At 55.7% G+C, this 18910-nt stretch overlaps 7 protein-coding genes across 7 annotated transcripts; 3 read left to right on the forward strand and 4 right to left on the reverse strand.

Annotated features, from left to right (window-relative positions):
- The first annotated feature begins 496 nt into the window (after nucleotides 1-496).
- N657DRAFT_623792 (GroES-like protein) lies at nucleotides 497-1982 on the forward strand. Its single transcript, XM_062790699.1, has 2 exons — nucleotides 497-951; nucleotides 1017-1982. The coding sequence occupies exons 1-2, from the start codon at nucleotides 822-824 to the stop codon at nucleotides 1892-1894; spliced, it is 1008 nt and encodes a 335-aa protein (XP_062645170.1). The 5' UTR covers nucleotides 497-821; the 3' UTR covers nucleotides 1895-1982.
- A 2137-nt stretch (nucleotides 1983-4119) lies between these two features.
- Nucleotides 4120-5242, reverse strand: N657DRAFT_635965 (uncharacterized protein; the record flags this gene model as incomplete). The annotated part of the gene is made up of 3 exons (XM_062791380.1): nucleotides 4120-4479; nucleotides 4972-5200; nucleotides 5232-5242. The coding sequence occupies 3 exons, from the start codon at nucleotides 5240-5242 to the stop codon at nucleotides 4120-4122; spliced, it is 600 nt and encodes a 199-aa protein (XP_062645171.1).
- Nucleotides 5243-5381: 139 nt separating this feature from the next.
- On the reverse strand, nucleotides 5382-5928 carry N657DRAFT_128069 (uncharacterized protein). The gene has a single exon (XM_062785849.1). The coding sequence runs from the start codon at nucleotides 5790-5792 to the stop codon at nucleotides 5493-5495; it is 300 nt and encodes a 99-aa protein (XP_062645172.1). The 5' UTR covers nucleotides 5793-5928; the 3' UTR covers nucleotides 5382-5492.
- Nucleotides 5929-7617: 1689 nt separating this feature from the next.
- Nucleotides 7618-9325, forward strand: N657DRAFT_128101 (WD40 repeat-like protein). Its single transcript, XM_062785850.1, has 4 exons — nucleotides 7618-7790; nucleotides 7847-7870; nucleotides 7940-8457; nucleotides 8519-9325. Exons 1-4 carry the CDS (start codon nucleotides 7769-7771, stop codon nucleotides 8933-8935), a joined length of 981 nt encoding a protein of 326 aa, XP_062645173.1. The 5' UTR covers nucleotides 7618-7768; the 3' UTR covers nucleotides 8936-9325.
- A 727-nt stretch (nucleotides 9326-10052) lies between these two features.
- Nucleotides 10053-13099, reverse strand: N657DRAFT_673700 (ARM repeat-containing protein). The gene is made up of 7 exons (XM_062795705.1): nucleotides 12847-13099; nucleotides 12639-12776; nucleotides 12473-12583; nucleotides 12268-12414; nucleotides 11838-12211; nucleotides 11488-11782; nucleotides 10053-11429 (listed from the first exon to the last, which is right to left on the reverse strand). The coding sequence occupies exons 1-7, from the start codon at nucleotides 12967-12969 to the stop codon at nucleotides 10149-10151; spliced, it is 2469 nt and encodes an 822-aa protein (XP_062645174.1). The 5' UTR covers nucleotides 12970-13099; the 3' UTR covers nucleotides 10053-10148.
- A 1627-nt stretch (nucleotides 13100-14726) lies between these two features.
- N657DRAFT_557522 (uncharacterized protein) lies at nucleotides 14727-16496 on the forward strand (the record flags this gene model as incomplete). Its single annotated transcript, XM_062787960.1, has 2 exons — nucleotides 14727-15250; nucleotides 15299-16496. Coding segments are annotated over 2 exons (1722 nt in total), but the record flags the coding sequence as incomplete, so codon positions are not given.
- A 1527-nt stretch (nucleotides 16497-18023) lies between these two features.
- Nucleotides 18024-18548, reverse strand: N657DRAFT_128293 (uncharacterized protein). Its single transcript, XM_062785851.1, has one exon. The coding sequence runs from the start codon at nucleotides 18441-18443 to the stop codon at nucleotides 18108-18110; it is 336 nt and encodes a 111-aa protein (XP_062645176.1). The 5' UTR covers nucleotides 18444-18548; the 3' UTR covers nucleotides 18024-18107.
- Between the last annotated feature and the right edge of the window lie 362 nt (nucleotides 18549-18910).

The raw sequence follows: 18910 nt of genomic DNA on the forward strand, positions 1-18910 counted from the left end.
AATTGTACATCTTTTGAGGCTCGGGTTCTACATCAGAGTGATTTTGAGTAATGTAACTAATGAGAATTTGAGGGTGTGAGAATCACAGCAGAGCACAGTCGGGATTTCATTTCTAGAACATATTGGCCCCATGGCGGATGGCTGTCCTGTTACCTGCCTGCACGAAGGATCTGTGCTTGTAAATCAATACCATATAGAAGTTTGAACCTGAATCTTCTATGGGACCATCTTGTAAGAGCGTCATGTTTGAGCGGCAAAGAAACCAAGCAATTGCAGTGGTTCAAGCATTCAAACCGTGGCCTTGCTTGTGTCAACTCCGATCTGTTAACGCCGACAGCTCTTTTCTGAGTCGTGGATCGGAGTTGTCCGAGTCAACCCCAAAACAAAGGAGATGGAGGGCTCGCTTGCCGCTGTGGTACCTCCGTACTTGGGGGGCTCTTGGCATTGCTGCGCAGGCCCCCGACGTACTTGTCCGGAGCTCTTCCGATTACATCACCAACAATCGATCACGGAGATGGCCATGCTTGGAGGCACGCACCGAGAAACAACTCGTTTCGAAAGATGTGGTTTGCTATTCAGCGGAGATGAAGCGCAGTTCTGTGATGGACAGAAGAAGCATAAAACGCTGGCAATCGCCGGCGAAAATTTAGCACTATCCTCACCACGATCCATCATCCACAGGCATCTCAAGTCTCAAGTCTCCAGCCCTCCCAGAGCCCAACGTTTCCACTTTTGAGAACACATTCATCGAGTTTGACTAAATCCTGGCCTCGGCTCTTCATTTCTCAGTACACTTTGCATGATACCACAGCATCGCCATCATGCCTGAGTTTACCGTGTTCAAGGGTGCCCAAGATGGCGTGCCCAAGAAATCCACCACCAAGAAGCCGGACCAGCTCGTCGGCGATGAGGTGTATGTGAGAGTCACAGCATCTGGCGTCTGCGGAACCGGTATGTCCAAGCAAAACCCGACAATACGATCGCTACACCGACTAACCATCTGCAACGCCTTTCAGATCTCCACTACCTGACAAGCGACATGGTCCTCGGCCACGAAGGCGTCGGCGTCGTGGAGGCCGTCGGGCCCAACACCAAGTATCTCAAGAAGGGCGACCGCGTGGGCTGGGGCTACGAGACCGACAGTTGCGGCCACTGCAGCGAGTGCGTCCGGGGCGACGAGACCTTCTGCCCGGAGCGCGCCATGTACGGCTCCGCCCACCCGGACCAGGGTTCCTTCGCCACGGGCGGTGTCTGGCGCGAGGCCTTCCTGCACCCCATCCCGGACGGCATTACCGACGAAAACGCGGCGCCCCTCCAATGCGGCGGCGCCACGGTCTACACGGCGCTCTACGACGCCAAGCCCAACGAGGTAGTCGGAATCATGGGCGTGGGCGGGCTGGGCCACCTGGCCATCCAGTTCGCGCGCAAGATGGGCTGCCGCGTCGTGGTGCTGTCGGGCACCGACGGCAAGCGGGACCAGGCGCTGGAGTTGGGCGCGCACAAGTTCCTTGCCATGAAGGGTGCCAACCCGGAGGAGCTCGAGAAGAGTCTGGCGGGGTGGCAGATGTCGCGGCTGCTGGTCACGACCTCGGCGCAGCCGGCGTGGGACACGCTCCTGTCCCTGCTGGCGCCCAAGGCGCGCATCTATCCGCTCTCGGTCGCGTCCGGGAACTTGGTGATTCCGTACATGCCGCTCATCCTCAAGGGGATTGCCGTGCAGGGGTCGCTTGTTGCCACGAGGACGGTGCACCGCGAGATGCTGGCCTTTGCTGCGGCGCATGGGGTCCGGCCTGTGACTCAGACGTTTCCCATGACGGAGGAGGGCATCAAGGAGGCGCTGGATCGGTTGGACCGGGGCAGGATTCAGTACCGGGCTGTGCTTGTGCCGCAGTGATTGGAAGGGGTTTTTACATGCTTTTATCTGGAGTATGGGAGGGAGGGTTCTACAGCGGAGTTGGGTGTGAAGGTTTGGATATATTAACATAGTTAGAATGTTATAATTAGCTTCGAATCAACAGCTTAGAGTCCGTCTCTGCTTTAACTGTTGCCACCAGCCTGGGTCAGACAAATACCTCCCAAAGAGATCTGGCAGCTGATGCTGTCTAGTGACTGCAGCAAACGTCAGGGAGCCGGTATTCGCACATGCGATCTCGCTGGGTACATGTAGGTACCTAATCTTGAGAAACTTGATCGCACGCACAACGTGACTGATTCTGGATGAATTTGGTCGGTCTGTCAAGGGAGAATACTATGTAACCTAAGGTACTCTACGGTTTAGGTTGAGGACAATGTGGGCTACCGACCAATATCTATTGCTTTCTGTTGAGTTTGTTCTCTTGCCCTTCCACATGTTCTATTTCTGGCCTTTATTCTCGACTGGGCAGACTCTACGACACCGAAACCCGGGCAGCCCAGCCCAGTCGGATAGGCATATTGGCGGGCCTCTTCTCTGCCTCTATCGGTGGAGCTCAAGCTGTATGTATGTAGCCAAGAGAGTTTTTCGTAGTAGCTATGTGCTATTCAAAAATGCGGAAAGCGAAGTCATTAATCAATGGTAAGTGAAGCCATTTCTCCGCGATCCATAGCTCCTGCGCGTTCTCATGATGCCGGGCTTCCAGATACAGACAGGGTCTAGGTTCCACTCAGAACAGCACACTTCGTTCGTGTACGCGCCAGCACTCAGCAGGAGAATGTGAGACGGTAGTAGATAGACCGGTATCATCGAGTGTCTCTATCAAACAACGGGCAGACAAGCGTTGATGCAGTGACTGGAGCGTTTGTCTGACCAACACAGCTCAGGGAAATGTCAAAGACCTGCTTGTTTTGTATAGGGAGTTTCTCCAGAGGCTTACGAGATGTAAGGTAGTCAAGCAATAGCAACAATCACAAAATCTCAATACTATCCCCACGGCGCATGGAAGCGCATAACTGCATGTGCCTAGTCCATTTCCTGGGATATGTCAGAGATGCCAGATCGGGCAAGCAACTGGAAGTTCTTTATGATCATGATCCTATGTCAGCTCGGTCTCTGTGCGGCCCCAGTGCTGCAAAGGCGTCGCAATATTAAGTACTCGACAGTAGTTTCCCTACCCAGCTTGGTAGGCTGCCATATGCAGAAAAAGGGGGAGTGTCTCTAAAATCAATGAGGTACCGATGAATCACATCCCGCACTATGTACTACCGTACCTACTCAATGTAACAGAGACAAGCTGGAAGGAAAGACCATGCCCCTGTTGATTGTATCCATCCAGCATTGTTTGTCCGCCTCACTTTCGGCGTGCACAGTGCTCGGAAGAAGTCCCAGCTACTCAAGGGATGGGGGTCCTGACTGCAGTGGCGCCTTCGCAGGTTGGTGGGTGGGGGGACCGGTGAGCTTGTCCTTCAATGTTGGTTCCATGCGTGAACGCCGCCTCTGGTGAACCCATTGTTGTCTGCCCAAATTCCGGTTTGGTAGCCCTCAAGCAGAGTACGGAGCTCTCTCCGTGGAACGGCGTTTCGACATGGAAGTAGCTGGTAGGCTTGCTGCTTCGATGTGTTAAGTACTGGGATATGGGGTAGGAGAGCGCCACACTAAGTAAAGGTAAAGGTATAAGGGACATGCAGTACCTTATGCATGTCTGACATGAAAATCGTGAACGGTTAGGATGGAAAGTGACAGGTCAAAATACTGACATGTTATGATCGTGGAGACACGTGTTTGGGCTTGCATGGCGATCTGCGTCGCTTGTTCGCCCGCTTTACGTCGGAGTTTGCATCCGCCGATGGTTCGGATACAGGCCAGGTCGAGATCGGGCTCGATTTTGTTCCGCCCAAACAACAGTGTCAGCTTGCTAAGAGTGACGCCGAATACCCAACTGACCTTGCCGTCCTGTCTCTTTGAAGTTTGAAGACCATGACTTACTTGCTTTTGGGGGACTGACATACGGAGTACATGGAGCAGCCGTGTTAGTCCCGCTGTCTCCTATGACTGGTCGAACTGACGGCTGCTGCAGGAAAAAAAGCCAAGCCAAACTCGTTCCCGTGTCCAGCCCGCTTCCAGCTTTCCCATTTGCAAGCTTTCCCATCGAGTCTCTGCGAGATGCGGACCGGTGTGACACTCGTCCACACCACATTCCTGTCTCAGTGAATGTCTGGGAACCGGATTTTTGGGCTCCCAGCTGCCGCTACCCGGCGTTGCGCCCGAGTGACGGCATCCGCACCTCCTGAGAGAGTCGTCGTGGCCATCCCGGCGGCGCCGCCAGCACCGGTGGGACGAGTCAGCAACCAGTGAGGTGAGTGATTGCCTCGCTGTAAGTGGCAGACTTTCTCTCGAGGAAATCTCGGCACCAGCGATCCGGCGTTGCTGGCGCAGTCTTCCTTACGGCAGTGCGCTTCGGGCTGACGGGCACATGACGGCATCGCCATGGAGATCAGAAACCCTCCGGCGTCGTTCATGGCGATGCTCGCCTCGTCGGTCGAAGTGTTGGGCACGAATGGGGGCTGCTCACGATGACGTGCTTAGTTGGGTTTGCGCATCGGTCGACCTCCATGATACCGCGACAAAGGCCGATGAGGCATCAGCGGCTGATGCGCTGTCGGCAGTTGCTTCCGGGCTGGGTTGTGGACGTTGCGGGGCATGCCGACGAGCCATGGAAGAAGGTAACGTTATACTCGGACAAACCCCGAAAAATCCTTCGGGGGGAAACTTCTAGGTCGACTTGTGCTACCCAACTTTCGCAAAAAGAGCTGAATGCTGTGGGCCGGTTTATCATCCCGCACACCTGCTGCATTTGGGGTCTATGTTACTTGTCCTGAGTGTGCTTCGAAACACATGCTACGCATAACCTCCGTATGAGGGCCAATGCTTCGGCTTGCGGACAGTCACCTCGCCCGGCACTCTGGAACCAGGCTCGGGTCCTTGCATGTGCGTGCATGGCCGTGACAGTCAGGGAGGACGCAAGCCGGACAATTCAAACTGAGGGTCGACCGTACTGTGTGATAAGCATGCGAAACAGGGGCGGTCTGGGAAATGGGGTTGTACGAGGCAACCTCGATGAGGCCCGACGCGGCCTCGAGCGGCCTTGTCCTTGTGTCAGTGGGCAGTTTCCCTACCGAGCGTGGGAGTGCATGCGGATAGCCGCAGGTGGGATTGCTCTCCTTGCCGAAGGCGGGAAAATGTTCGTTGGCAGCAACAAATGGCCAGTGGCGTCCTATGAGAATGCTGTTTCCGGACCAGGGTGGCGGGTACTTACAGGAGATACATGGCCCCTCGGCTTTAAAGCGAGTCGGTGAGTGTCAGCCTGGCAAGGGTTCCCTCAGGGCGTGCAAGTAAGGGGGGGACATGGACGAGGCGACAGAATGAGCGCGGATACCTCTCAGGTTGGGTAGGTGCCGTGCTGTGAACTTAGAACAGCCGTCCAAGTTCCTGACTGTGTCTCACCGGCCAGACTCGGTAACCGGGATGCCGTTTCCAACTCCTCCGAGGCTCCGGACCTCGGTGCTGCTATTACCATTTAGCGTCGAACAAGATCAGCAGACCTGTTGCTCCTCCGATGCGAGTTCCATATCTGGCTTGCGGTATATCGAGAACCGGTGAAGGGGATATGGGAATCGCGGTTGGCGAGAGGGTGGTATTCTGGACGGGGCACCAACAGCTCGAACTTCCCAACAAGAGGACTCATGCCCATAAAAAGGGGGTCTGTCCCCCGTAATGCTGAGCCTGTGCTGATGATGGCTGTCCAGTAGACTGCACATCCTGCTGCCAATACCACTCTATGGGTCCATTTCCATCTTCGTACTAAGACATCTACCATCACCGACAGTCATTTTTGCGGACAGCTCCAGCATGGATCCTGAATCTTGTGGATGCATCCGCTTTGGCGATGGGCGGTTGTATCAACCAGTCACCTGCGGTTCATGCGGAGGAAGCATGAGAATGTATGGTGATGATCGATGATGTCTCAAGCGAAGCTGGCGCTGATACTATCGCAGGGAGTGCTACTACTGCCGCGGAACCGGATCGCAATGGTATCCATGCACACACCGGCCATCGCTGGGGGCGCAAGTCGCCTTGACGCCTGGTTCGCAAGGCGGCTCGTCTGTTGGCCGCAAGAAGTCCTCACAGGGAGGTGGTTCGTCACAAGGCCACACGACAACCGTATATCAAGGGGTATAAGATGGTGAGATATCGTTGAAGAAAGAGGCCTGAGCTTGTGCTAGTGTTCTGTGTCGGGTATCGGCGTTAAGAGGCTTCCTTTTATTCTTTCCCTTGCCGGACGAGTTTTCGCTGACGGCGACGTCTGTGGGCACTCGGTCCATGGTCATGAGATCCATTGCATTGCATAGCGGCTGAGCGTTACTGCGTTATTCTGGTCATAGTCCTGCTTTCCATCATTGGCTTCTGCGAGCTAGCGTTGATACAATGAAACCATCAAAACGTACCTGGCTCCCCTGTACCTGTACACTCGAATCTCTGTGCATTGTCTGGGTAGCAATCCCAACAAGGAGAGGCGGCCTCAAAATACCTTAGGTATTTGGGCAGTAGACTCTCCAAGCCCGAAGAATCAGGCGCCAGGGAGGTAGCACTGCCTGTCACGGTACCGGGGCAATGGTGAAGAATGGCCATGTGGTGTCCGTCAGATGCGTTGGAGTAGCTAGTTTCGTAACACCATAACATGTAAGCTTCCAGCCCCAAGCGCCCCTTGCCTGCAAAGAGGTTATTAGACACTCTGAGCACGCCCCTTGAGGCTGAAGTAGCAGTGCAGCCTTTGCAACGGTCGATCGAGCATCGCCAATCTTGCAGCAGCGGCAACCACGAGCTAGCATCTAGCATGGCATGGCGACAATCGATTTCAGGAAGTATCCAACGCCCTCGACTTCCAGCCTGCCTTTGCAGGGAGAAAGCGCAGTACTGGCGGCGGCTGGAACGAATGCCCCGGGACGCACAGCATGACCAGCTACTTGGCCGACGGCCTTCGTCCGAGCCGATTGGGCGCCACAGGTCCTTTTCCAGCGGCCGCCATGTGAGGAAAATGTGAGAACTGAGAAGTGTGATGGTTCGACACTGATGACCGACGCATCTCGCTCATTCGGGCCAGGAACTTGCGTGGCTACAATTCAGTAGATGGCGTCAGGCAGATCATGTCGAGACTCGGAGGGAGTGAGAAGGGTAAAGGCTGGCAGCCTATAACTGATAAGGAAACTGGAGAAGTCACGGTCCTAGGTGCGAGAAATCAAATAGGAAGCTCGAGAACCTGATGAGGCGTACGGAGGAGGATGAAATAATTGCTTCTAGTTGATGCAGATGATGTTTAGCTGAACCAAAAACTTAACCCTGGTTTTTGTCCGACTCAACAGGCCGCTTAAGACAGAAGGTCCTGTTCATGCGATAGCTCACGGGGGTAGTTTTAGATATCGTACAATAAAATTCCTAACCTCCGTGATTTATTTTTCTTTTCTTGCCAACAAACGAACCAGGGTTGGCTTGGATTCTTTCAATAACGCCGGATACACAGAAGTCCAACTCGGGAACTGCAAGTGAGGCTTTGGTGGAGTCAGTTGGAAGCAACTGTCGCCCCACCTTTCCCAGCGTTTGATTGGACCCACTCACTGCATTACACTGAGTTCCGGAATCTCTCGGCGTGGCCCGCGAGCTCCGAACCTGGCGTCTTGTTAACTATCGCGACCCGACACAGCACTCAATCAGTGATGTTGTTGCGCAACTGACCACCTTCAACTCCCCCCTTCTTTGTCTGCACGATCTGGTGATGAGCTGGTAGTTGTCGCCAAAATGTCTGTCATTCTTTGCACAGGTAAGAGCGCGCTTGATTGATTACCCAAGAATTACTTTGTTGACAGACTGCGACAGCTGGTTACGACCACACCATCAGGTATGCCCGATGTCAAACGTATCACCTTACCATCAGACGCCCGAGTCCATCTCGCCGACCTCACCGCTGACCTGAAGTGCTGATATCTGCCAGGTTCTGGGAAGCCCTCTCTGGCATTTGCTCCCGAACCATCCAGCATCCCGATTCGCAGGTCAACCGATTGTGTATATCTCCCGACAAGCGCCACCTCGCGGCTGCTGGTCATCACACTGTCAAGATCTTCGACATCCGCTCCTCAAACCCTGCTCCCACTTCTGTCTTCGAGGGCCATACGGGCAATGTTACGGGTGTCGCATTCCACTGCGACGGCAAATGGCTGGTGACGAGCTCTGAGGACGGCACTGTTAAGATCTGGGACACACGCACTGGCGTGATCCAGCGGAGCTACAACCACGGCTCCCCTGTCAATGATGTCGTTATTCATCCGAACCAGGGCGAGATTATCAGCTGCGATCGGGGCGGGAGCATCCGGCTCTGGGACTTAGCCGAGAATAACTGCGCGCACCAGCTCATTCCTGAAGAAGAGGTGTCCGTGTCAAGCGTGACCGTTGCGACCGATGGCTCTCTTCTCTGTGCAGCCAACAACGCAGTATGTCTGCTCTTTCTGTCGGTTTCACTAGTCTAGCGAAGCACTAACCACCCGCGCGCAGGGCAACGTCTTTGTATGGCAGCTCGTCCAAGCCTATGAGCGCACCCAGCTGGTGCCCATGACGCACTTCTCGGCGCACAAGGAATACATCACGCGCATCTTGCTGTCCCCCGACGTGAAGAAGCTGGCGACTTGCAGCGCCGACCACACCGCCAAGATCTGGGAGGTCAAGGAGATGGAGCCGGCCGGCCCCAACGCTGAGCCGCGGGCCTTTCCGCTCGAGGCCACGCTGACGGGCCACCAGCGATGGGTGTGGGACTGCGCCTTCAGCGCCGATAGCGCCTACCTCGTGACGGCCTGCAGCGACCACTACGCGCGGCTGTGGGAGTTGCACACACAGCAGATCATCCGCCAGTACAATGGCCACCACCGCGGCGCCGTCTGCGTCGCGCTCAACGACTACTCCGAGACTCGCTAGGACCCGTCCGAGGAAGATGTCGATGATTCCCCCAAGGCCCCCGAGTGCCCACTCTGCTTGTGCACGGCGTACCAAGCCCAGCAGAGAGAGTTGCGCCGACTGGAGTTGCAGCAGCGCGAACAGCAGATCCAGCAACGCCGCATGCGCATGCTCCAGGCCGGCAAGCCGTCGTTGATGCCGCTGCTGATACGTGCTGCTGGAGGCGGCGCCAGCGCAGGTTGCCAGCAAGCAGACAACAACAACTTCGATAACCCCACCAGAGAAGCGATTGCAATCACCGCTCGCATGCTGGCGCCGCCCGCCCCGGTTCTGTCGCCGCACCACGCGACGGCCGCAGACGTTGACCATAGACCCGACCCTCGCGCTAGATCCGCTCCGCAGCTGGAGCCTGTTGCGCGCTCGGCCCCGCTGAATATTGCGCCCCAGAAGCCGCAGTGGCAGCCCTGGCCTGCCAACTGAACGAGGACGTAAGGCGGTTCTGAGTTGCATGTGTAATGGTATTTGCGGCGCTGCATATCTGTCTGAAGTGGGGATTTATGACCACCTATTCCAGCCGATCTGTTGCGAGGAAAGGAAGTGGCTGTGTTTGTTGGTTCGTTTACCTAGGCATCTTAGGGGACAAGTTGGTTGGTTGCCGGGTGCGTGAGTTGGTTTGAACAGATGAGAGGCCCTGCTGTGTCTCTTTTGATGGGTTTCCCATTGACAGTTGACTCGGCTCAGGAACTCTTCCTCGAATAATATGTTCTGATAGTCGCAGCTAGGTACTTCGATCAGGTAAGAATGAATCCCGGGCCACTCTCAAGCTCTCAGGCTGCCTGTGTTTGCTCATGCACCGAGTCTTTCTGTATGCATCATGTCATCATGTCTATTAACAACATCCAGCCACGCCACCGCTTATCTCTATCCACCCATGACACCATTTCAACGTATTTCAACGTAGGACCGCAAAGAAACAGAGGAAAAAAAACCGATACCTTCCATGCCAGCTTCCATTGCTTGCTTGCCGAACAAAGCCCCCCTGTCCCACCCGTAATATAAATGTAGGCACCGATACGATCCCAATTCTACCACCTCTCCAGTTCCTTCCCCCTGCCATTTTCAAGCACCCCCACCCACCCCCGGCCCCCCAAACCTTTTTCTTGCCTGAGCCTGGGCCTGAGCCGGAGCCGGAGCCGGAGCCTAAGCTGAAGCTGACTCTGCGTCAGGCAGGCTCTCACCAGCCACCCCACCCGTCATCTTCCAGGCTGCTGCTCTCCTTGGGCTTCAAATCAATCTTCTTCGTCTTCGCAGCCACCATCACCTTGCTCTTCGCCGATGGTGCCGCCGTCTTCTTCCCCGCCGCCGCCGCGGCGCTCGTTACACCCACAGCAGACCCAGTACCGGCCTTAGCCAACCCTTTAGGCAACGCCCCACCACTGCTCATCTTCTTCTGTGCCTGCGCAGCCAGCCATCCGGCGAAATCTGGCTCGGAGCCGTCGTCAAAGGGCGTCGTTCTCGCGGTGGCAGGTGCACTGCTGCTGCTCGCCGTCGGCGTCGTCTTCTTTTTTGGAATGGTACTGCTGGTGGTGCCAGACTTGGAAGGTTGGATGTCATCGCTGAAAAAGGCCGCGGCGCCGTCGTTGTCCCTCTCGTTGTCGTTTTCGTCGGGCATGTCATCCATATCACCCCAGGCATCGGCCGCGTCGTCGGCGTCATCCGCTGGCCCGGGCTCGTCCTGGAAGAAGGAGTCTTTGCTCAGCGGTGCGGACGCGGGAGGAGATCTGAGTACTTGGCGGTGGAGGGTTGTAGCCGATGAGGTGGAGGGTGTTTGCGAGGCTGTGGCAGGGCGTTTGGATGGCGGCGGTGTTGTCCCTTTTCCGTTGACCGGAGTCGACGATGATTGGATCTCGCCTGCCGCGGCGGAGAGCTTGTTTGTGAAGGACGAGATGGCCCACCCCGCCCAAGAAGCTGCCGTGGCCGATTCGGTTGGCTGCGGGGTACTCATTCTCGGGCCGCCGCCGCCCGCCGCGGACGATGCGCCTTCGGGGGGGAGCACCGAGTCGGGCATGCCGGCAGCGGCCTTCTTGATCTTGGCGAGGTAGACATCCATTGTCTTGACTGCTTGGTCGCGGACGAGCTTCTCCTTGTCTATTAGGGAGGGGCAGATCGCGGGCAGGATGCGGAGCGCACAGTCCTCGTCGGAGAAGTACTCGGCTGTTACCGACAGCGCCAGGAGGGCGGCGTTCCTGGCGTGGACGAAGGGGTCCCTCAGCGATCGCGTGAACGCGGCTATCAGAACTTTTGCCCTGGAGGAGGCTCCGAGGTGCCTGGCAATTTTGCCCAGACAAATCGTTGTGTTGGTGCGGATCCCCGGTTGCTCGTCGTTGGCGGTTTTGGCCAAGTATCTCAGCAACTCCCCGTTGATGGTCCGGTCCGAAAGCTTTATGATGAGAGTAAGAACAGACTTCAGAGTCTGTTCTCTCACGACAGGCGCAACGTCGGTAAAGCCGGTGACCTAGGGTCAGTAAGTATCAGCTGCGTCGGTCAAGTCGAGAAGGAGGGCTTCAACTCACTATTTGAGGGAATATCTTATCGTTCACAACCTTCTGAGTTAGCCGATCAATCATGAGCGGCAGGTTGTCTAACAGGCACACTCTGATGGCACGGTCGGGGTTGCCAAACAGGCGGATCAAGACCGGAGTGACTTTTGTCTCGAAGTCTTCGTTCGACAACTTTGTAGCGATTTTCATGACAACGCCAAAGGCCTTGGGACCGCCGCCGCCAAACTCAACTGATTTTAATAGCTCTGGCAAGACTTTCATTTTAAAAAAGTCTTCCGGAAAGTCATCTGTGAGCTGCGCCAAGTCGCTGGGGTAAGTCAGCACAGAGCACTCGGTATGAGGGGGAAAAATCAAACACGTACTCCAGAAAGGTTTCCCGTTCCTCCTCTGTCTTGACGCCCAAATTCTCGATGCCATCGGTGAGTTTGATTAGAGGCGTGTCAAAAAAAGAGCCACTTCGGCGGCCTTGTTCAAGGAAATGGGCGACACTGAGTCTCGCCTTGGGATTGGCGTTGGTAAGACGCTTGTAGCTAGAATGCATGCTGGGCGGGATGTTCTTGGTCTGGCCGGCCTGGTCGCCACTGTTGAAAGTGCCGTTGAAGACCTCAAAGATCAGGGCGCCGAAATCGTAAGCGTCCACGGCCGAGTGTGGACTGCGCTTGATGGCGTCCCAGCCTGACTTTGCCAGCTCTGGCGGGGTATACCGTCCCGAGTCAGGCACGAGGCTGCCATAGGTCTGATTCCGGGTCAGCACCATACGACCGGCCCAGATGAGTAGGGTTGTTGTCCTACATATATGACAGCCTCGTCATCTTTGACGTTGCTGAGCACCTCGAAGCCGCCCAGTTTCCACTCCCCGCTCTCGGTTGTGTAGACCGAGGCAACCTTCAGACTGCCATGGACCGACGATGCCTCGTCGTTGATAAACTTAATTGTTCTCTGTCCTCGGCGTCAGTCTCCTGACCAGGGCCAATCTGACCGTGTGTTCTGGGCGCACCGCAACGCTGTATAGACCCCATTTCGCCGTCTCTGGGCTTAGACTCTTTCGTTTGACGTGCCATCGTAGCGGCACTATTCGCTCCGTCGCAATGTAGATGTACGAATCTGTCTTTTCATCCATATCAGCCTTGAGCGGCTTTCCGACTGGCGGGTCGTCACCGTACCTCAACAGTATCCAGCACCTTGATGACGCCCGGGTGTCGCAGTGTCCGCAGCTTCTTCAGGGCGTTTTTGGCGAGGGGCAGAGCGGATCGATTTGCCGAGACGTCGAACGAGAAGATGCTGCAGTTGGAGCTGTCTTCCTGTTGCATTGGGTTATTAGATAGGTTTCTGCGTGGCTATGGAGCAATGCCTAGGGTGCCGAACACATACCCGTCGCGTGCCGTTATAGAGAGTCCAGATGGAGGGATCGAGGTCGACCTTGTCGCCGAAGGTGTAGGGGAACGGAGGACCCTTGGCCATCGCCGAGGCGACGGCCGACTTAAGGAAGTCCATGAGTGGCACGCGTATTCCGTTCGGGATTGCTGATGTCGTCAGTAATCCAGTGCTCTCCGTAGCTGGCGCCTAATCTGCACTCTGCCAAAAAGGAGGCTATCGGCGAACCAAACGGCAACCTGATATCCGTACCTTAACCCTCGCGGCGAACTTGGCGCGCTAAGCCCAGGGCAGCAGGCGGCAAAGCTTAGCGCCAATGTTGTGTTGGTGCACGGACCACAGATGGATGCTTTTGCTGGCAACCTGACCTAACGACCCCCACCAAGGCAGCAGCGCTTTTCACAATCCGTCGCCGTTCCATTGTCCCTCGTCTTGCTTCCGTTGAACATGGGCACGATTTGTCGATCCACCTTTGCGCCTCACATATAAGAAGCCTTTGACTCGGCAGCTAACGCCAAGACTCGGCGGAATTGTCGAATCATTACTTTGGCGGGCAAATGATTTAGTTTTGCTCAGCTCGGTCGATGGTCGCAGGTGGCGAGACGAAGGGAAGGTTTGTCGTGGGCTCTCGGCCGGTCAGACGGTGAAGGCCTCCCAATGACCAGGTAAGCTTTTATTTCATTCTACTTCCTCATTTTCCCTTCACCGTGGAGCATACAATGTCAATGATGAGCAAATTGGTAAAAGGTCAGACAGCCACTAGCTCCTCTGGTATTGTGGTTCCAGGTGACACGGCTCTTAGGCCCCTGGCGCGTCCAGCTGCCAGTCTCGGCCTCCACACGCTGCCTCGAGTCCGCCGGCGGCGTGAGGCTGGCAGTCTGATATATCGAAACAAGTCGGAGGCTTAGGTCGACGACGCTGCCACCTCCCGGAGACTGGTTCCCCATTATTTCACAGAACTGGTCCAAAAGGCTGTGGTGGACAAAAGAGCAAGGCAGATGCTCGGCCTCGGCCTTGCTCGACTACCTACATGACATGTAGTTTGGCCCGTCACCTCGGAACCACAAAACCGCTGCAGCTAGCTGGATGATGATTAAACTGAAAAACTGAAAAGACCTGAGATACATTCTTGTGTTTGATTTTCGAGGGGCATTTGATTTCAAACCACCTGACATTCCGGACTAGTGGCGCTAACTCGTCTTGGGGGAGCACAGATTGCAGGACGCGGTGCGAGGCTGAGCTATGCCGTGTTGTAGAAGATGCGGGGAGCCAGGGGCGCTTGACAAGCCGCTGATCGGGTGTGTCCGTTGCCGCAGACATTATCATTCCGCATGCCACCGGCCCCATCCGCAGGAGTCCATGTAGGTGCTCCTATTCCATTGTCTTTCTACCTGTCTCCACATCCCGGAGGCTGTCTCCCTAACTCGACTTTATCACCCTGTTACACGGGCCGCCACGATCCTCAGCCATACAGAAATGTGGACGGGGCAGCGCCCCCACTTGTAGCCCCTACCCTACCTGGTATTTTCCCGGCCCTCCGAAGAGCTGTTGTATTTTGGCTCTGCCTCGCGCCTACCTTGAGCTGCCCTACCTCACCCGCTACAACTTTCAATCCATCGCCTAGATCATGTCTTGCTCAATTCATTGAAGCTGTTGTCCAAGCGTTCTGTTCGCTGACCAAATTTGACTGTGGCAGCAACTGGGTCTGCAAGCGCTGTCTTGCAAAGGGCCAATTCAAGCGAGGCGGTTACCATGACAGCTCGTCGCTGTCGTCGCAGGCCACCTCTTTCAGCTCAACATCTTCCGGCCTCAACGACTCTCTGCGCGCCAGCATGGCTCCTGCCTCAGACACTACCACTTCTGTTGTTACGAACGGCTCAATCTCTCTTATTTCCACTCAGCGCCTTGGCCCGTCTGGGCGTATCATTACTTGTTCCTTCCCCGGATGCCCCGCCAAGATCGACGGCCATCGCCAGGTCCTGTGTGAGGCCCATCTGCAGGCCATTGCCAGTGCTGACAAGACAAATGGCACACAAGTCGCAACCACCCCGGCGGGCACTTCCACCTTGTCTCGCCCCCCCGTCTCAGGCCCAAACCCGAGGAAGATGCTGCCAGAAACCGACAAGGACCGGCCAATCATGAGGCGCAAAACCGCTGGGAACCTACCTCAGTTCGTCCCGCAGCAGCCAACCCCCAAGCACAGCACGCCGCCTTCCCGCGGTCCGTCGACAATGTCACCGTCCTCACCGCAGCGCTTGGCACCCCGTCCGTCGGTCCACTCGCCGCCTGCTAGCCCCGGGTCTGTCCGGGATGGGGAGCCGGCGAGAAAGCGACAGAGACTGTCGCCGTCCCAAGGGCACTCCCCAAAGGCCAGAGTGTACGGGACAGACGCCCCTCGGCCGTTTACCACGGAACCTGTTTGGAGGAGCAAGCCGGTTGAGTCCAAGAGTCCGCATTCGAGCCGCCGTGAATCGAACGGGTCACCCCAGCGGCATGCCAAGGTGCGGGACAAGGAGGGCAAGCCTGCCAGCAGCAATAAGCCTAGTTCGAGACACCCCGTTAGGAGGGTGCCTCACCAGCTGTCTAAACTGCGGTTCATTGAACCTGGCCCAGACGACCGTAGCGCGGGCATGCTTACTGAGCAGTCAAGTTCTGGCATGAACGAATCTGTAGGGGCTGCCGCAAGGCGGAGTTCTGACGACTCAGACATGTTCACCAAGTTGAGCAGCCCAACCGCATCCGTGTCCCGGACGGGATCGATAGACTTGCAAAGCCGCCCTTGGAGGTCGTCAGACCTTCTAGAGGAGTTGGGTGGAAAGGCACAACCTGATAGGAGGAGATCGGACACCCAGCCAGACGATGGGCCGCTGGAAGCAAACGGCGTCCCCTCGCAAAAGATACACCTGTCCATGCGTCCAGCGCAAACTAGCACCAAAACTAAGCCAATCCAGCGCCCAAAACCAAAACCGAAAGAAATCGACACGGCCCTCTTCGACGCCCTCATCTACTCCCAGCCAGGCGCCGCCTCACCCCCGCCGGGCACCGACTTACCCGACATCATCAACAACCCACGGCTCAAAACAGCAGCAGCAGCAGCAGCCACCACCGCCACCGCCACCACCACCAACACCAGCAAACCCAACTCTTCTCCAAAGAAACAGGAACAGGACGAGCCCCTCTACCTGCCAATCGACCCGCGCATCCACTGGCCGCAGCCGCACTCGGAAGCATGGCACGCGGCCAAGCAGGCCGAAATTCGGGCGCGGGGGCGGCGCAAGGAACGGTTCGGGCGCGCGGCACAGTCGCTGCGGCGGCAGCTGCGGCTCAAGGAGAAAGAGGGGCCAAAGATTTTTGAGGAGACGCTGCCGGAGAAAGTGACTGAGAACCCGGCGTGGGTGAGGGTGCTCCGGAGATTGAGGGGGTTGCCTCCTAGCTCTGGTGTTCCTTCTTCGGCGGCGGGGCGTTTGTTAGGAGCGGAGGAGGATCAACAGTGGAGTGGGAGTGGTGGGAGGAGACGGAGTGGGAGCGGGAGTGTGGCGAGTGGTGGGGGCAGTGTTGTGAGTGGTGGTTGGGTGAGTAGGAAGCCGTCGTCGTCGTCTGGCGCGGGGGTGGTGGGGAGGAGGGTTGGGCATTCGGGAGGGTTGGTTTCGTTTACTTTTTCGAACCCGGCCGTGTTGGGGAGGCGGTTTGGTGGTGGCGATGGGTGAATGAGTAATCAGAGTGGGGGGCGATCGTCTGCACTTCTGCACATAAGGTTGGACGGAGGGTTGTTGCTGGTCCTGCTGCTACGGGTTCGGTTGGGACTGGCGCAGGGTGCTGTGGACGAGCGACTGATGGAGACACGGTATATGTATGTGGGATTGCATGCTAAGGCGCATTGTTTTTTTGAGAGCAGCGGTTGTTTTGTTGTCGTTTGGTAGTTGGGTTGCTGTGCTAGGGATTATATTAGTTGCTGGTTTATGATAGTTTCTCTTATCGCTGGCGTGCGCGGCGCATGGCAAAAACAACTCTGGGGGCATTGCTTGGTCTTGATGTATAATTAAGAGGCGGGGACGTGGTGTACCTAATTGAAGGGAGGGTACAGAACCTGGTTGCCAGAGTGCTGGTTGTTGCCACTTGGGAGACCTGCAGCGGTGGTTGGTGCTTCATGATGCGCAGAGTGCAGGCTGATGCTACCTTGAGAGGGCCTCAGGCGAAGCGACAGCAACGGCTGATGATGGAACTTTATGTATGGGACTCGGGAGTCGGACGAGATTGCTATGGCCAAGACAGAGCACCCCCGACTCGATTGTGTACTCTGATCGACCTCACATACAACTTTATGTGATTCGGCTAAGTCGAGTTTTTCCAAGTTCCTAACTAGGGCTGGGTGGGTTAAACATGCTGCGGCGGTTCAAGGTTCAAAGGAAGCAAATGCTTTCGGTCTCGATTATGGAAGCTGCTTCCTAATGGATACCTAGTTTGAACGGCGACATTCAAGCAACCTCAGACCAGGTTCTAACGAAAACCATTAGGCCACGGTCCGCCTTCGTTCGGCGAGTTAAGATCTCCAAGAAATGCTGCTCGCTGGCCTCCTGCGCCTGACTTTAACCTTAATTTGCCTCGGGCTTGAGTTGCGTAGTTAGGGGTGAACAGGATTTTGAGACTCGCGAGACTGAATACCTATCCCAAATACTCAAACATTGAACAGAGCCTTACTGATTGGTCATTGAAGTGTTGTTCGTATCCAAGGAAAGGATATGACAAGTTCAACACGTCAAATTACCCAGAGATACTTTAAAAATATACTGGATTGATTGGGATGATAATCACGAAACTCGACAATTGCGAGGATTGATGGCTTGATCCGCCGGTCTGAAGCAACATGGTGACCACGACGGATGAAGACCTTTGGAACGAGCGATGCCTGGCGGAACGATAAATGACGTTTAAATCATCCTATAGTTCTTGTACCTAGGGGCAGATACAATACTTCGGAAGTCGAGCTCAAAATGCCGTGAATCCCAAAAGCACCCTAGATGTCGTCTTGACTGAAACACCATGAAGACTAAAGCCACCCCGAGCCACCCGTAAGGCCGTAAACACGCCTAATTTATCTCACTTGATTTCGAAAGTAAGATGCCGCCATATTTGACTTCAACAGCATCTTATCTGGGTGCCGCGGTCGGCTGATACTCTAACCACCCTGAAAAATGAACGGAACCTCGTCCGACGGTCCACCGTCCACGCCGTATAATCACTACTTTCAATTCCTCCCATCACATACGACCATACCTACTAGAAAACTCGGGATCCCGTCCGCTCTCCCATCGATAAGCTAGTAAGGGCCGAATCAGTAGTTGGGTCGGTGACGACCAGCGAATCCTCGGTGTTGTATGTTCTTTTTCCCTCGTCTTCCCGCTTCCTCCCCCATATTGCCTCCCCCTCCTTCCCGCCTCCGCATGGTATGACCGCAATTGGGACCGGTGGTGGTTGAGGCCGGGTAGGATTCCGCTTGCAGTCTGCGGTCTCAAACTTTGAAAGGGACCGTTGCTCACGCATTGCACCGAGACTCCACCAGGCTCGGATTGTAAGCTACTCGACCTAGTCGACATTCTCGTATAACCAGCGTTTGCATATCAAACTGGGACCACGGTTTGGTTGTGGAACCGCAAACTTCCCAACACACGATGATGCTCAAATATCTCACGGAAATGTCAAACTCTCTGCGGAAGCATGTCCCTTGGTCTCGCGTACTGGATCTGAAACGGACCTAAGACCTGAGCACAGAAAAAACAACCTCCCTCGAGGAAAAGCACCATCAATGGATCAAATACCAATCGTGAAGCCAGAGATCGTCGGGTACACGGTACCTGACCGATCAAGGACCGGACACAACCTCAGAAGCCGGCTTGGGACGTCAACCATGGGATCACTATGCTCAGGAGAAGCGAGTGAGGATCCATGTAGTTCTGAATCTTCCACCAGAACAGGCAACGGCCAACACCCGTCAAGAGAAGCGGATGCAAATACGACATTCCAAGATCATGGATCTTTACCAGAGCAGACGCCCGACTACATG

Source organism: Parathielavia appendiculata (genome assembly GCF_033297405.1).
Source record: "Parathielavia appendiculata strain CBS 731.68 unplaced genomic scaffold N657scaffold_12, whole genome shotgun sequence".
Taxonomy (NCBI): Eukaryota; Fungi; Ascomycota; class Sordariomycetes; order Sordariales; family Chaetomiaceae; genus Parathielavia; species Parathielavia appendiculata.

Excerpts from the sequence above, each read along its gene's own strand:
- N657DRAFT_623792 (XM_062790699.1), top strand. The coding sequence starts at position 822 with ATGCCTGAGTTTACCGTGTTCAAGGGTGCCCAAGATGGCGTGCCCAAG. Across the intron at positions 952-1,016 it reads ATCTGGCGTCTGCGGAACCG|ATCTCCACTACCTGACAAGC; the intron begins GTATGTCCAAGC and ends AACGCCTTTCAG.
- N657DRAFT_128069 (XM_062785849.1), bottom strand. The coding sequence starts at position 5,792 with ATGGTAGATGTCTTAGTACGAAGATGGAAATGGACCCATAGAGTGGTA.
- N657DRAFT_128101 (XM_062785850.1), top strand. The coding sequence starts at position 7,769 with ATGTCTGTCATTCTTTGCACAG. Across the intron at positions 7,791-7,846 it reads GTCTGTCATTCTTTGCACAG|CTGGTTACGACCACACCATC; the intron begins GTAAGAGCGCGC and ends AGACTGCGACAG. Across the intron at positions 7,871-7,939 it reads TTACGACCACACCATCAGGT|CTGAAGTGCTGATATCTGCC; the intron begins ATGCCCGATGTC and ends CTCACCGCTGAC.
- N657DRAFT_673700 (XM_062795705.1), bottom strand. The coding sequence starts at position 12,969 with ATGGACTTCCTTAAGTCGGCCGTCGCCTCGGCGATGGCCAAGGGTCCT. Across the intron at positions 12,415-12,472 it reads GGGGTCTATACAGCGTTGCG|AGAACAATTAAGTTTATCAA; the intron begins GTGCGCCCAGAA and ends CGCCGAGGACAG. Across the intron at positions 11,430-11,487 it reads ATAAGATATTCCCTCAAATA|GTCACCGGCTTTACCGACGT; the intron begins GTGAGTTGAAGC and ends TACTGACCCTAG.
- N657DRAFT_128293 (XM_062785851.1), bottom strand. The coding sequence starts at position 18,443 with ATGTCGACTAGGTCGAGTAGCTTACAATCCGAGCCTGGTGGAGTCTCG.